Source organism: Suncus etruscus, chromosome 3 (assembly GCF_024139225.1).
Source record: "Suncus etruscus isolate mSunEtr1 chromosome 3, mSunEtr1.pri.cur, whole genome shotgun sequence".
In the NCBI taxonomy this organism is placed as follows: Eukaryota; Metazoa; Chordata; class Mammalia; order Eulipotyphla; family Soricidae; genus Suncus; species Suncus etruscus.
In genome coordinates, this window is record NC_064850.1 from 120298731 (window position 1) to 120312701 (window position 13971).

Consider the following 13971-nt stretch of genomic DNA (forward strand, 5'->3'; position numbering starts at 1 on the left):
GAGGGAGGGAGGGAGGGAGGGAGGGAGGGAGGGAGAGGGAGAGGGAGAGAGAGAGGGAGAGGGAGAGAGAGAGAGAGAGAGAGAGAGAGAGAGAGAGAGAGAGAGAGAGAGAGAGAGAGAATACAGTGTTGAGTGTTTTCTAAGCTGTTCTGATGTACAAAGTCCTTGGAGAAGTCTTAGAAGCTACGGGCTGGTCCCTAGTGTGCCAATTGGTCCCTTGATCCCTTGTGCATTTGGGGGCACAGTAGTTCGAGGCCTGGACCCCCAGTCTCCCCTTCCCAGGCTCATAGTAGCAGCACAACAGGGGCCTTGTTTCTGGAACCGCTTTGTTGTTGTTGGTTGGTTTTGTTTGTTTTGGTGTAAATATCTCTTCACTGTGTTGTCAGGAAAAGCTTTTCTTAGTGTTTTCTGGAAAAATAGTTCAAGAACTATCTTTTTAGGTTTTCTTTGGAAGGGTAGAGGGTGGAATTCTCCCAAGTGGTGCTAATGGACCCCCACTAGCAATTCTTGGCTAGCTGAGCCATCAATATAGTGCCAGGTCTGAGAATGCAACGCTGCTGTGGCCCTGCAGTGTTGAGGACCCCCAGGTTACTCCTACAGTAAGATGCTGGAGTGGCACCTGGCCACGTTAGGGGGCGACAAAGAGATGCTGAACCTCAAACCCAGGTTAGGTGCATGCTGGGCAAGAGCCTTCACTGCTGTGCTGTCTCCTGGTCCTAGTGATTTCATGACTTGGTCAGGTTTGTCAATGAATTATCTAGAAGAGTAAAGATGTTTGCCACAAAATCCAAGCTTCTGAGTATGTTCTGAGGGTGCTCACAGCCTCCCACCTTCTTGAGGGGAGCAGGATGTGCTTGTCATATTTGCTTTGCTCTCAAAAGGTATCATTTCCCTAAACCTTCACCCCTTGGGCCACTTGTGTGGAGGATTCTTAGCTGTGGCTTGTTTTAGGGAGCAATCCAGTTGGGTAGAACCAAGAAGTTCTTGAATACTCTAATAATACCTTTCTCGATACCGATACCTTTCTCTCTCTCTCTCTCTCTCTTTGAAGGAAAACTTTTATGATAAGACATCTTACACCATCATGTTTGGTCCAGATAAATGTGGCGAAGAGTATAAACTTCATTTTATCTTCAGACACAAACACCCACAAACTGGAGTGTTTGAGGAGAAGCATGCCAAGCCTCCGGAGATGGACATCAAAAAATACTTTACAGACAAGAAGACGCATCTCTACACCCTTGGTATGTGGACCCTGGGGCGTAGAATACTCCACTCAGACGACTGGGATTTTCCTACATAGCCTTTCCCCTCAGGAAATAATTCTCTTCAGACAACACATTTTAGACCTCAGCTTTTCATTAGCCAAGGCTTTGCCCTGGATGCCACTGATCTAGTTCTGTGATAGCAGCTACAACCCAAGAGGTCAGGGAGGAGAAAAGAAGAGCAAGAATATAAGTGCTCTTGTAGTCTATCTAATATATACATACATACATATATATATATATATATATATATATATATATATATATATACCTTTAGTTGATTTTGCTTTTAATGATTTGAGAGAAGTCTCAAGATCATTTGGTGGGGGGACAATACCCAGGAGTCTCGGGAGTTACTTTTGGCCTGCAGTCAGAAATTACTCCTGGCAGGCTCAGGGGGGTCCATATCGGATTCCAGAGATTAAACCCAGGTCAACCACGTGCAAGGCAAATGCCCTGCCCACTATGTTAAGGCTCTGGTCCTGATATCGTTTTTGTTTGTTCGTTTATTAATACAAGCCAGAGTCAAGAGCCTTACCCCCAGCCCTGTCTCTCCAGCCCACACCTCCATATTGTCTTCAGAAGGGTTTGTTCTCCACATGGGGGCCCCAAGGCTGGCGGCCATCCTGATATTTGTTGCTTTTCCTAGTTTATGGAAAGCAGCTATGTTGATTATGTTGATTTTACTGCCCTTCCCAAATGGACTGGGGGTGGGGGCGGGGAGCACATCAAATATCCAGGGTAATGCGTGTAATTCACCAGGAAATTAGGAAAAATATCTCCTTTGCTGTGTACTGGCAACTTTTTCCAATTTGAGATATTTTTTTCAACCTTAAGATTCATACTTATTGGGGCCAGAGAGATAACACAGCAGTAGGACGTTTGCCTTGCATACAGCTGATTCAGGACAAATAGTGGTTTGAATCCCAGCATCCTATATGGTCCCCCCATGCCTGCCAGTGGTGATTTCTGAACACAGAGCCAGGAGTAACCCCTGAGTGCCACCAGGTTTTTGGGTGTGACCAAAGACAAAACAAAACAAAAAGATTCATAGTTACTGAATAAGACTGGGTTGTACTCCCTAACTTGGAGGTAGTAAAGTTAATCAAACCTGTACTGGGTTAGCTATTGGGTGTGCTTGACTTTAAAATTAGTGAAGTTTTTTATTCTTAAGAGACGTGATTTTTTTTTTTATTTCAAAAAGCGCTGTAACCAGCGATCACTATGCATTTTGATTTAATATACTGGTAACTGCTCCATTTCTGTAAATTTTATCCAGGAGACTTAGTGTAGCTCTGTTATTAAGATTTTCTTTAAAATGGTCTTATCCAGGGGGTGGGAGATGGGAGAAAATGGGGGATATTGGTGGCGGAAAAGTTGCATTGGTGAAGGGCAGTGTACCTTCTAAAACTGAAACCCAACTATGAACATTTCTGTAACCAAGGTGCTTAAATAAAGAAATAATTATTTTTAAAAAAGGATCTTATCAGTGCGGTAACATCATGCATTTAAATTGGTCTCTAGTGATGAATCCAGACGACACGTTTGAAGTATTAATTGATCAAATCGTTGTAAATAAGGGGAGTTTACTAGAGGATGTGGTTCCGCCTATCAACCCTCCCAAAGAGATCGAAGATCCCTCTGATGAAAAGCCCACTGATTGGGACGACAGAGCCAGGATCCCAGACCCGGATGCTGTCAAGCCGGAGGACTGGTGAGCAGAGACAAGAGGAGGAGCAGGAAGGAGGAAGGGGCCAGGGTGAGACTAATGCCTGAGTGATGAGACTCCTACTGCTCCTGTGACTTTTGGTTTTGTTTTGGGGCTACTCCTGGCAGTGCTCAGAGTCTACTCCTGGCTCTGCACTTAGGAATCACTCCGGGCGGAACTTAGGGGATCCTATGGGGTGCCATGGACCAAACCCAGGTATGCTATGTGCAAGGCAAGTTCCCTCCCCACTGTATTATCATTCGGGGGCCTCCATGAAACAAGTTAGACTCATTGGGGGTTGAAATTTTTACCTAAAATGCATTTGTTTACTTTCCTACCTTTCAGCAGCTTGATGCTGATTTTGGTAGCTGTTGCTGAATTGTATTCTCCGTTTATTTCTTATTATCTTTAAGCATTCCATGTTGTAGAAAAATGTTCACACATCTAAGTTGTCAGTAGAGCCATTTGTGTGTGAATTTTAGATTGTTGCAGTATTTCCAGTTAATGATTACTTGGTTTTGAAATGGCCACAGAACTTGGCATCTTATAAAGCTATAGGAGTCACTCTTGTCTCTGGTTAAGTTGGCATCACCATAACATTTTCACTGGCTGTTTGGTTGCCATTTTACTGAATTCCTTTCACTTCCTGTGAAAGAAATCTCAGTTCCTGTAGACTGAGCTGAGATAGAGAGACTGGGCCTCGTTCCATCTCTCCACTACCAAAAGATAGTCTTTGTCCTTTAAATAGGTTTTGCACTTTCCCCATAAATATCTTGCTACATTTTTTTATTTAAAAAAAAAACTATTTTTCTCTTATTGATTGGGAACTCAGAACCATGATTTTTATTTATTTTTTGTGGCATAGATCTCTTGTTCCTATTTAAAAGCTCACAGTTTTGGTACCTTGTAGCTGGGCAACATACTTTCTCACAGATTTCAGATTTCGGGGGACTGAGAGTTTAGGGATGAGCGGTGGGGCATTGTGGGGGGTCATGGCAGAGATTAGATTAGACAGGAGCCCACAGGAACCTAAGGCATCTTTGATATTATGCATTTCTAAACTTCTGACTAATTCCTGATGCACAGAAAATGCTGTTTTTCCAGGGACGAAAGTGAGCCTGCCCAAATCGAAGACACAAGTGTGACGAAACCAGAGGGCTGGCTTGACCATGAGCCAGAGAACATTCCAGACCCACAAGCTGACAAGCCTGAAGACTGGTGAGCACCCCTTATTTCTGCTGCTGCCTTTTCTCTTTTTTTGCCTTTTTATCTGGGGTGTTGGGGAGCCACACCCAGCTATGCTCAAGAGTTACACCTGGCTCTATACTCAGGAATTCCTGAACCACATTAGGGTGCTGGGGATGAAACCTGGGTCACTGAAGACAAGGCCCCATCACTCTGGCCCCTCTTCTTGTTGCGGTGTGGCTGGTTCCTGAGACAGGCCAGAAAAAGGATCCCTGAGTGCCTTGTTCTCACCCCCTCAGGAATGAAGACATGGATGGAGTGTGGGAGCCCCCACTCATTGCCAATCCTGCCTGCCGCATTGGCTGCGGAGAGTGGAAGCCACCCTTGATTGACAACCCAAAGTACAAGGGGGTCTGGCATCCCCCCCTGGTGGACAATCCCAGTTACCAGGTAATGACCATCTCCCACCCTGGGTCAGCTTTACTGGGACCCCAGGTCTGTGGCCCACGTCTTGTGCTGGCGCCAATTTGGGGTGACTGGTTTTGGACTAGCCCCTTTGCTATCAGGAGTCAGAGATGTATGCATACATCTATACATATTAATTTTGGGGTGGTGCTACACCTAGCAGTGCTTCGAGATTACTCCTGGCTCTGTGCTCAGGGGATTACTTCTGATGAAATAAGAGGACTATATGGGGGCTGGGGATCGAGCCCAGATTGGCCTCATGCAAGTCAAGCACCTCAGTCTCAGTGCTATGACTCCAGCCCCTCCATTTGTTTTTGTTTTGGGGTCACACCCAGCAGTGCTCAGGGGTTACTCCTGACTCTATGCTCAGAAATCACTCCTGGCAGGCTCAGGGGACCATAGGGGATGCTGGGATTCAAACCACTGTCCTTCTGCATGCAAGGCAAACATCCTACCTCCATGCTATTTCTCCGGCCCTCATTTATATTTTAAAAGAAAATATTTATTATTGTTTTCTGGGCAGAGTATAAAAAAAAATTGAGAACCAGCCACCTCAAGTTCTTTCTTGATTGTTAAATACAAGAAATGAATTCTAATAAGAGTGCTTTGGGGAGTACATTTAGTAATAAACACTTGCCTTGTTGTTTTTTGGTTTGGGGCCACACTCAGCAATGCTCATAGGTTATTCCTTGCTCTGAACTCAAGCATCACTCCTAGCAATGCTCAGGGAACCATATGGGATGCTCAGAATAGAACCTGGGTTAGATATTTGCAAGGCAAATGCCCTCCCTGCTGAACTATGGTTCCTCCTGCCTTAAGACTTGCCCTTTCCCTCCTCTCCTTTTATTCTTTTGGTTTTGGAACCACACCTGGCAGTGCTCAGGGATTACTCTTTTTTTTTTTTTTTTTTTTTTTTTTTGGTTTTTGGGCCACACCCGTTTAACGCTCAGGGGTTACTCCTGGCTATGTGCTCAGAAATCGCTCCTGGCTTGGAGGGACCATATGGGACACCGGGGGATCGAACCGCGGTCCGTCCTATGCTAGCGCTTGCAAGGCAGACACCTTACCTCTAGCATCACCTTCCTGGCCCCAGGGATTACTCTTGACTCTGCACTTAGAAATGAATCCTGGAGCCAGAGAGATAGCATAAAGGCAGGGCATTTGCCTTATATGCAGAAGGACGGTGGTTCAAATCCGGCATCCCGTATGGTCCCCTGAGCCTGTAAGGAGCAATTTCTGAGCATAGAGCCAGGAGTAATCCCTGAGCGCTGCCGGGTGTGACCCCCAAAACAAAAACAAACAAACAAAAAAAGAAATGAATCCTGGCAGGCTCAAGGGTCTGGGGATCAAACATACATATATAAGTATATACTGATATGGGGGGGGGGGGTTCCTACACCCAGAAATGCTCTGGGATTACTCCTGGCTCTGTGCTCCAGGATTACTCCTGGTGAAATCAGAGGGCAAGACAAATGCCCTCCCTGCTGTACTAGCATGCAGGTTTTCTTCTTGCTTAGCTAGCATCCTCCTCCTCCTCAACATTGCCAGAACAGGAGTACAGCCAAAAGGATCCTACAATGCCCCTTTCTTTTTCTCTAGGGAGTGTGGAGCCCTCGCAAGATCCCCAACCCTGACTACTTCGAAGACAACCACCCATTCCTCCTAACTTCTTTCCGTGCTCTCGGCTTGGAGCTTTGGTCGATGACCTCTGACATCTACTTCGACAACTTTATTATCTGCTCTGAAAGAGAAGTAGCAGACCGCTGGGCTCAGGATGGCTGGGCCATGAAAATCAGAATAGCAAGTGCTAATGAGGTACATGGTCACTACCCACGGAGCCCTCAGTGGATGGTGGAGATGGGGAAGGTGCCAGGGGCTGGGCAAACATGCTGAGGCTTTTGTAGACAAGATATTTAACAGCCTGCTATGTGACCAATGCATATGGGGGGCCTGGGAGGGGGGACCACCTGGCAGCACTCAGGGGTTACTCCTGGCTCTGGGCTCAGAAGTCACTCCTGGCAGACTCTGAGGGCCATATGGGATGCCAGGATTCTAACCGGGCTCCGTGCTTTGTTGGCCACATGCAAGGCAAACCCCTTACCATGTACTATCACTCTGGCCCCTCGAGACCACATGGGACCACGTGGGATGGTGGTTCTAACCCAGATCTCCCAAGTACAAGTTAAGTGCCTTAGATACCAAACTATCACTCCAGCCCTATAAATGTTAGCTTTATTTCAGTTATTAAATTATGATAACTTGAAACTATGCCTGCCCAGTGGGGCCCGACTGTGAAAAACTGTGAGTGCTGCCTGTGTGTGTCTGTCTACTGTCCTCTTGCGTGAACCTCTTGGGAGTGGGCTGAAAAGAGGGTCCAGAAAACTCACTCTCCCAGAGGCCAATTCCAGGGTGGGACTCCATAACATGAAAACCGGCTAGGCTTTGCAGAAGCCGGGTCCCCTGTTTGTGACATCAGGCTGGGAAAATCCACGAAACTACACCTGCCCAGTGGGGCCCGACTGTGAAAAACTGTGAGTGCTGCCTGTTTGTATCTGTCTACTGTCCTCTTGCATGAACCTCTTGGGAGTGGGCCGAAAAGAGGCTCCAGCAGAGCACTTAGCTCCACTTCGCTACGAGGCCGTGCGCTCATTCTAAGAAAAGAACACCGTTGCAACAAGAAGAAAAAATCACACTAAGAACTGTGCTGGATCACAGTAGCAAGCAATTCTCTCCGGACTGTCTTCTCTGCTGCGTGCTCAGGCCTAAGATTTGATCCTATGTGAGGCTTCATCCACGGAGGACTCCCCTCCCTTAGAGGCAAGTCGGCCCATCCAGAAAGGGCGGAGCCAGAGGAGTGTGCTGCCTGCATCATATAGCCAATGAATACCACCACAACACATAGAAAAACCCACAATACAAGTGTGACAATGGGGAAACAACGCAGGCCAGCATCAGACATAGAGAATGAAGATGACAATTCTGATGACCAGATAATGACCAACCAACTAATCAACCTCTCAGATAAGGATTTTAGACTAGCAATATGGAAGATCCTCAACGAACTCAAAGAAACCATGGATTGAGTTGAACAGAAAACTAATAAGAACCAAGAAAATATGAAGACACAAAACTCCAAACTGAAATAACATGTCAACTAACAGGCCTGAAAAAGTCAGTAAACGAAGTGAATGACAAAATGGATAAGCTCTGGGACAGGGTATCAGAAGCTGAGAATAGACTTGGTGCTGTGGAAGATGAGATACATAACAATTCCATACAGCAGAGAGATTGGAAAAAAAACTTAAAGCAAATGAACAGACAATGGTAAAATTAGTCAAAGAATGGGAAAAGATGAAAATAGAAGTCTATGATAAGATCAACAGAAACAATTTAAGAATTATTGGAGTCCCAGAGACCCAGGAAGAAAATTTCCAGGAAGAATCAACAGTCAAGAACATCATTAAAGAGAAACTTCCAGAGCTAAAGAATATATGTGATCAAATACTGCATGCTCGAAGAGTACCAACCAAAAGAGACCCCAGAAGAACCAAACCAAGACACATCCTAGTCACAATGACAAATCCCACAGATAGAGACAGAATTCTGAAAACAGCAAGATCAAAAGGGGAAATCATGTTCAAGCAAGCTTCCCTGAGATTTACAGCAGACCTGTCACCAGAAACGCTCAATGCCAGAAAGCAGTGGTGGGATATTGTGACAAGACTGAATGAAATGAATGCTTCACCTAGAATAATGTACCCAGCAAAATTCACTTTCCAGTTTGACAGAAGAATACATGGTTTCACAGACAAAAAACAGCTCAGAAACTTTACAGACTCAAAACCAGTCTTAAGAGAAAAACTGAAAGACTTAATTTAAGACAAGACTAACCAAAAGACACACCAAATTTCGATATAAAGATGGCATTAAATCCCAGGGCAATTCTTTCTCTCAATGTCAATGGACTAAATGCACCAGTTAAGAGACACAGAATGGCTAAATGGATCAAAAAACTCAATCCAACCTTCTGCTGCCTACAAGAAACACACCTGAATAGTCAGAATAAATATAGACTCAAAATAAAAGGCTGGAGAAAAATTATCCAAGCAAACAACACCCATAAAAAAGCTGGAGTGGCCATACTAATATCAGATAATGCAAACTTTATACTCAGGAAGGTTGTAAGGGACAAAGATGGACATTTTATATTAATCAAGGGGTAAGTAGAGTAGGAAGAAATAACTCTCCTAAACATATATGCACCGAATGAGGGGCCAGCAAAATATTTAATACAACTATTGACAAATCCGAAAAATAATATCAATAACAACACAATAATTGTGGGGGACCTCAACACGGCTTTTTCAACACTGGATAGGTCAACCAGACTGAAACCCAACAAGAATATACTAGACCTGAGGAGAGAAATGGAAGAAAGAGGCCTAGTGGATATATATAGGACACTTCTTCCCCAGAAACCTGGATACACATTCTTCTCCAATGTACATGGGACATTCTTCAGGATAGACTACATGCTGGCACATAAAACATACCTCCATAATATCAAGAGAATAGAAATTTTGCAGACTATCTTTGCTGACCACAAGGCTCTGAAATTATTTGTGAACTCCAAAGGGACTCAGAAGAAAAACGTTAACACCTGGAAGTTAAACAGCCTCATACTCAATAACCAGTGGGTCCAAGATGAAATCAAGGAGGAAATCAAAAGGTTCCTGGAAACAAATGACAATAAAGACACAAACTATCAGAACTTATGGGACACAGCAAAAGCAGTACTGAGAGGAAAATTTATAGCTTTGCAAGCACACATCAGGAAGGAAGAAGGAGCTTACCTGAGTAGCTTAATGACACAGCTAATAGAACTAGAAAGTGCTCAACAAAAGGACCCAAAAATAGGGAGACAGAAGGAAATAACAAAGCTGAGAGCAGAAATCAACGAAGTGGAAACCCAAAAAACAATCCAAAAGATCAACGAAAGCAGAAGTTGGTTCTTTGTAAAAAATAAACAAGATTGATAAACCACTGGCAAACCTAACAAAGAAAGAGAGAGAGAGAAACTTGATAACTCATATTAGGAATGAAAAAGGAGATCACTACTGATATGACAGAGATTCAAAGGGTAATCAGAAACTACTTTGAGAAACTCTATGCCACTAAAAATGAGAACCTGGAAGAAATGGATAAATTCTTGGACTCTTATAATCTTCCACGGTTGAAGGAAGAGGATGTAGCATATCTAAACACCCCCATCACCATTGATGAAATTAAAACGGTAATCAAATGTCTGCCCAAAAACAAAAGCCCAGGCCCAGATGGATTCACTAATGAATTCTTTCAAACTTTCCAAGAGGATCTACTACCAATCCTGGCAAGACTCTTTCATGAAATTGAACAAATGGAAACACTTCCAAATAGCTTTTATAAAGCCATCATCACCTTGATACCTAAACCAGACAGAGATGCTACAAAAAAAGAAAATTACAGACCAATATCGCTGATGAATGCAGATGCAAAGATCCTCAACAAAATCCTGGCAAATAGGATTCAATGCCTCATTAAGAAGATCATCCACTATGATCAAGTAGGTTTCATCCCAGGAATGCAAGGATAGTTTAACATCCATAAATCTATCAACATAATACACAACATCAACAACAAGAAAAATAAAAACCACATGATCATATCAATAGATGCAGAGAAAGCATTTGATAAGGTCCAACACCCATTCTTGATCAAAACTCTCAGCAAGATGGGAATGGAAGGAACCTTTCTCAATATAGTTAAGGCCATCTACCACAAGCCTGTGGCAAATATTATCCTCAATGGAGAAAAACTAAAAGCCTTCCCTCTAAATTCTGGCACAAGACAAGGCTGTCCTCTCTCACCACTCCTATTCAACATAGCACTGGAAGTACTTGCTATAGCGATTAGGCAAGAAAAAGATATCAAGGGAATCCAGATAGGAAAGGAAGAAGTCAAGCTCTCACTGTTTGCAGATGACATGATACTCTACTTAGAAAACCCTAAAGACTCTACCAAAAAGCTTCTAGAAACAATAGACTCATATAGCAAGGTGGTAGGCTACAAAATTAACACACAAAAATCAATGGCCTTTCTATACATCAATAGTAATAAGGAAGAAATGGACATTAAGAAAAGAACCCCATTCACAATAGTGCCACACAAACTCAAATATCTTGGAATCAACTTGACTAAAAATGTGAAGGATCTATACAAAGAAAACTATAAAACTCTGCTCCAAAAAATAAGAGAAGACACGCGAAAATGGAAATGCATACCGTGCTCATGGATTGGCAGGATTAACATCATCAAAATGGCAATACTCCCCAAGGCATTATACAGATTTAATGCTATCCCTCTAAAGATTCCCATGACATTCTTCAAAGAAGTGGATCAGACACTTTTGAAATTCGTTTGGAACAATAAACACCCTAGAATAGCTAAAGCAATCATTGGGAAAAAGAATATGGGAGGAATTACTTTCCCCAACTTTAAACTTTACTACAAAGCAATAGTTATCAAAACAGCATGGTATTGGAATAAGGACAGGTCCTCAGATCAGTGGAATAGGCTTGAATACTCAGAAAATGATCCCCAGACATACAATCACCTAAGTTTTGATAAAGGAGCAGGAAATCCTAAATGGAGCAGGGAAAGCCTCTTCAACAAGTGGTGTTGGCACAACTGGATAGCCACTTGCAAAAAATTGAACTTAGACTCCCAGCTAACATCATGTACGAAGGTAAAATCCAAATGGATTAAAGACCTTGATATCAGCCCCAAAACCATAAGATATATAGAACAGCACAGAGGCAAGACACTCCAGGACATTACAGGCATCTTCAAGGAGGAAACTGCACTCTCCAAGCAAGTGAAAGCAGAGATTAACAGATGGGAATATATTAAGCTGAGAAGCTTCTGCACCTCAAAGGAAATAGTGCCCAGGATACAAGAGCCACCCACTGAGTGGGAGAAACTATTCACCCAATACCCATCAGATAATGGGCTAATCTTCAAAATATACAAGGCACTGACAGAACTTTACAAGAAAAAAACATCTAATCCCATCAAAAAAAAGGGGAGAAGAAATGAACAGACACTTTGACAAAGAAGAAATACAAATGGCCAAAAGACACATGAAAAAATGCTCCACATCACTAATCATCAGGGAGATGCAAATCAAAACAACGATGAGATACCACCTCACACCACAGAGAATGGCACACATCACAAAGAATGAGAATAAACAGTGTTGGCAGGGATGTGGAGAGAAAGGAACTCTTATCCACTGCTGGTGGGAATGCTGTCTAGTTCAACCTTTATGGAAAGTGATATGGAGATCCCTCCAAAAACTGGAAATCGAGCTCTCATACGATCCAGCTATACCACTCCTAGGAATATACCCTAGGAACACAAAAATACAATACAAAAACCCCTTCCTTACACCTATATTCATTGCAGCACTATTTACCATAGCAAGACTATGGAAACAACCAAGATTCCCTTCAACAGACGAATGGCTAAAGAAACTGTGGTACATATACACAATGGAATATTATGCAGCTGTCAAGAGAGATGAAGTCATGAAATTTTCCTTTACATGGATGTACACGGAATCTATTATGCTGAGTGAAATAAGTCAGAGAGAGAGAGAGAGAAATGCAGAATGGTCTCACTCATCTATGGGTTTTAAGAAAAATGAAAGACATTCTTGCAATAATAATTTTCAGACACAAAAGAGAAAAGAGCTGGAAGTTCCAGCTCACCTTAGGAAGCTCACCACAAAGACTGATGAGTTTAGTTAGAGAAATAACTACATTTTGAACTGTCCTAATAATGAGAATGTATGAGGGAAATGGAGAGCCTGTTTAGAGTACAGGCGGGAGTCGGTGGGGAGGAGGGAGACTTGGGACATTGGTGATGGGAATGTTGCACTGGTAATGGGTGGTGTTCTTTACATGACTGAAACCCAAACACAATCATGTATGTAATCAAGGTGTTTAAATAAAATAAAAAAAAAGAAAAGAAAAAAAAGAAAATTCAGAAATCAAAAAAAAAATTATGATAACTTTAATGGGGTCTAATGTCTTTCGCTACTTATAAAAATGAGACAGTGGAGAATCTTTGCTATCTTGTCAACCTAAGGCCTAAGTGATAACAGTAATTTAAATAATTTTTAATTCATTTGAATGACATTTTTACTGCAGGGGAGTGCAAAGATTTTTTGATTTGTTTGTGTTTGGGGGGCATCACACCTGTCAGTGCTCAGGGGTTATTCTTGGCTCTGAGCTCAGGAATTAACACCTGGACGTCCTTGGGGAACCATATGGGGTGCCAGGGATTGAATCCAAGAAGGCAGCATGTATATCAGTGTCCTCCTTGCTATATTATCACTCCAGTCCCAAAGAATTTTTTTTAAATAATAAGTTTATCCTGGGGCCAGAGTGAATACAGCAGGTATAGTGTTTGCCTTGCTCTTGACTGACCCAGGTCCAATCCCTGGTATCCCATATAGTCATCCCTTGAACCCACCAGGAATGATTCCTGAGCAAAGAGCCAGGAGTAACCCTTGAGCACCGCTGGGTGTGGCCCCCAAACAAACAAAAATTAAAGTTATCCTCATTCCCCCTGTTTAATATATTTAAACAAAATCCCATTGAGAATGTATCTTTAAGAATTTTATAATTGTTACTATATAATTATAATATAATTTATAATTTTGATTATAAATTTATAATTTTATAATCTCTATAATTTTATAGGGACCAGAGAGATAGCACAGCAGTAGGCTGTTTGCCTTGCACGCAGCTGATCCAAAACAGACGACGGTTCAAATCCTGGCATCCCATATGGTCCCCTGTGCCTGCCAGGAGCAAATTCTGAGGACAGAACCAGGATTAACCCCTGAGCACCACTGGGTGTGACCCAAAAGAAACAAAAAACAAATCAATTATAGGCACTTGTCTGGCATATGACTAACTCTGGTTCATCCCCTGTCAAAACACATGATCCCCTGAGCCCCCCAGAACTGATCTCTGAGTACCCCTGGATAGTCCCTAAGCCAAACCAAATGAAAAACCAATTGCTCCAAAGAAAAATGTGTCCCTTATATTGACATTTGGTTTTGTTTCTTTGAACTTCAGCTAAAAAAAAAAATCCAAAGAAAAAAAAGAGTTCTCATGCTGACATCTGCAACCAAACCACTTGATGACAAAAAGTATTTCAGTCTTGTTGGTTTATGTTTTGTTGGGGGGCTGGTCCTTTGGGGCTACTCTTAACTGTGTTAGGGTTTGCTTCCAGGGGTGC

General features: G+C 42.7%; 1 protein-coding gene across 1 annotated transcript in view; it reads left to right on the forward strand.

Annotated features, from left to right (window-relative positions):
* The window catches only part of CLGN (calmegin), a 29338-nt gene that overhangs the window by 10787 nt on the left and 4580 nt on the right, over nucleotides 1-13971 (forward strand). Inside the window, exons 6-10 of the mRNA XM_049770071.1 lie at nucleotides 1052-1244; nucleotides 2790-2979; nucleotides 4078-4191; nucleotides 4458-4608; nucleotides 6223-6438. Coding sequence (XP_049626028.1) covers nucleotides 1052-1244; nucleotides 2790-2979; nucleotides 4078-4191; nucleotides 4458-4608; nucleotides 6223-6438 — 864 coding nt within the window. The remainder of the gene's footprint in view (nucleotides 1-1051; nucleotides 1245-2789; nucleotides 2980-4077; nucleotides 4192-4457; nucleotides 4609-6222; nucleotides 6439-13971) is intronic.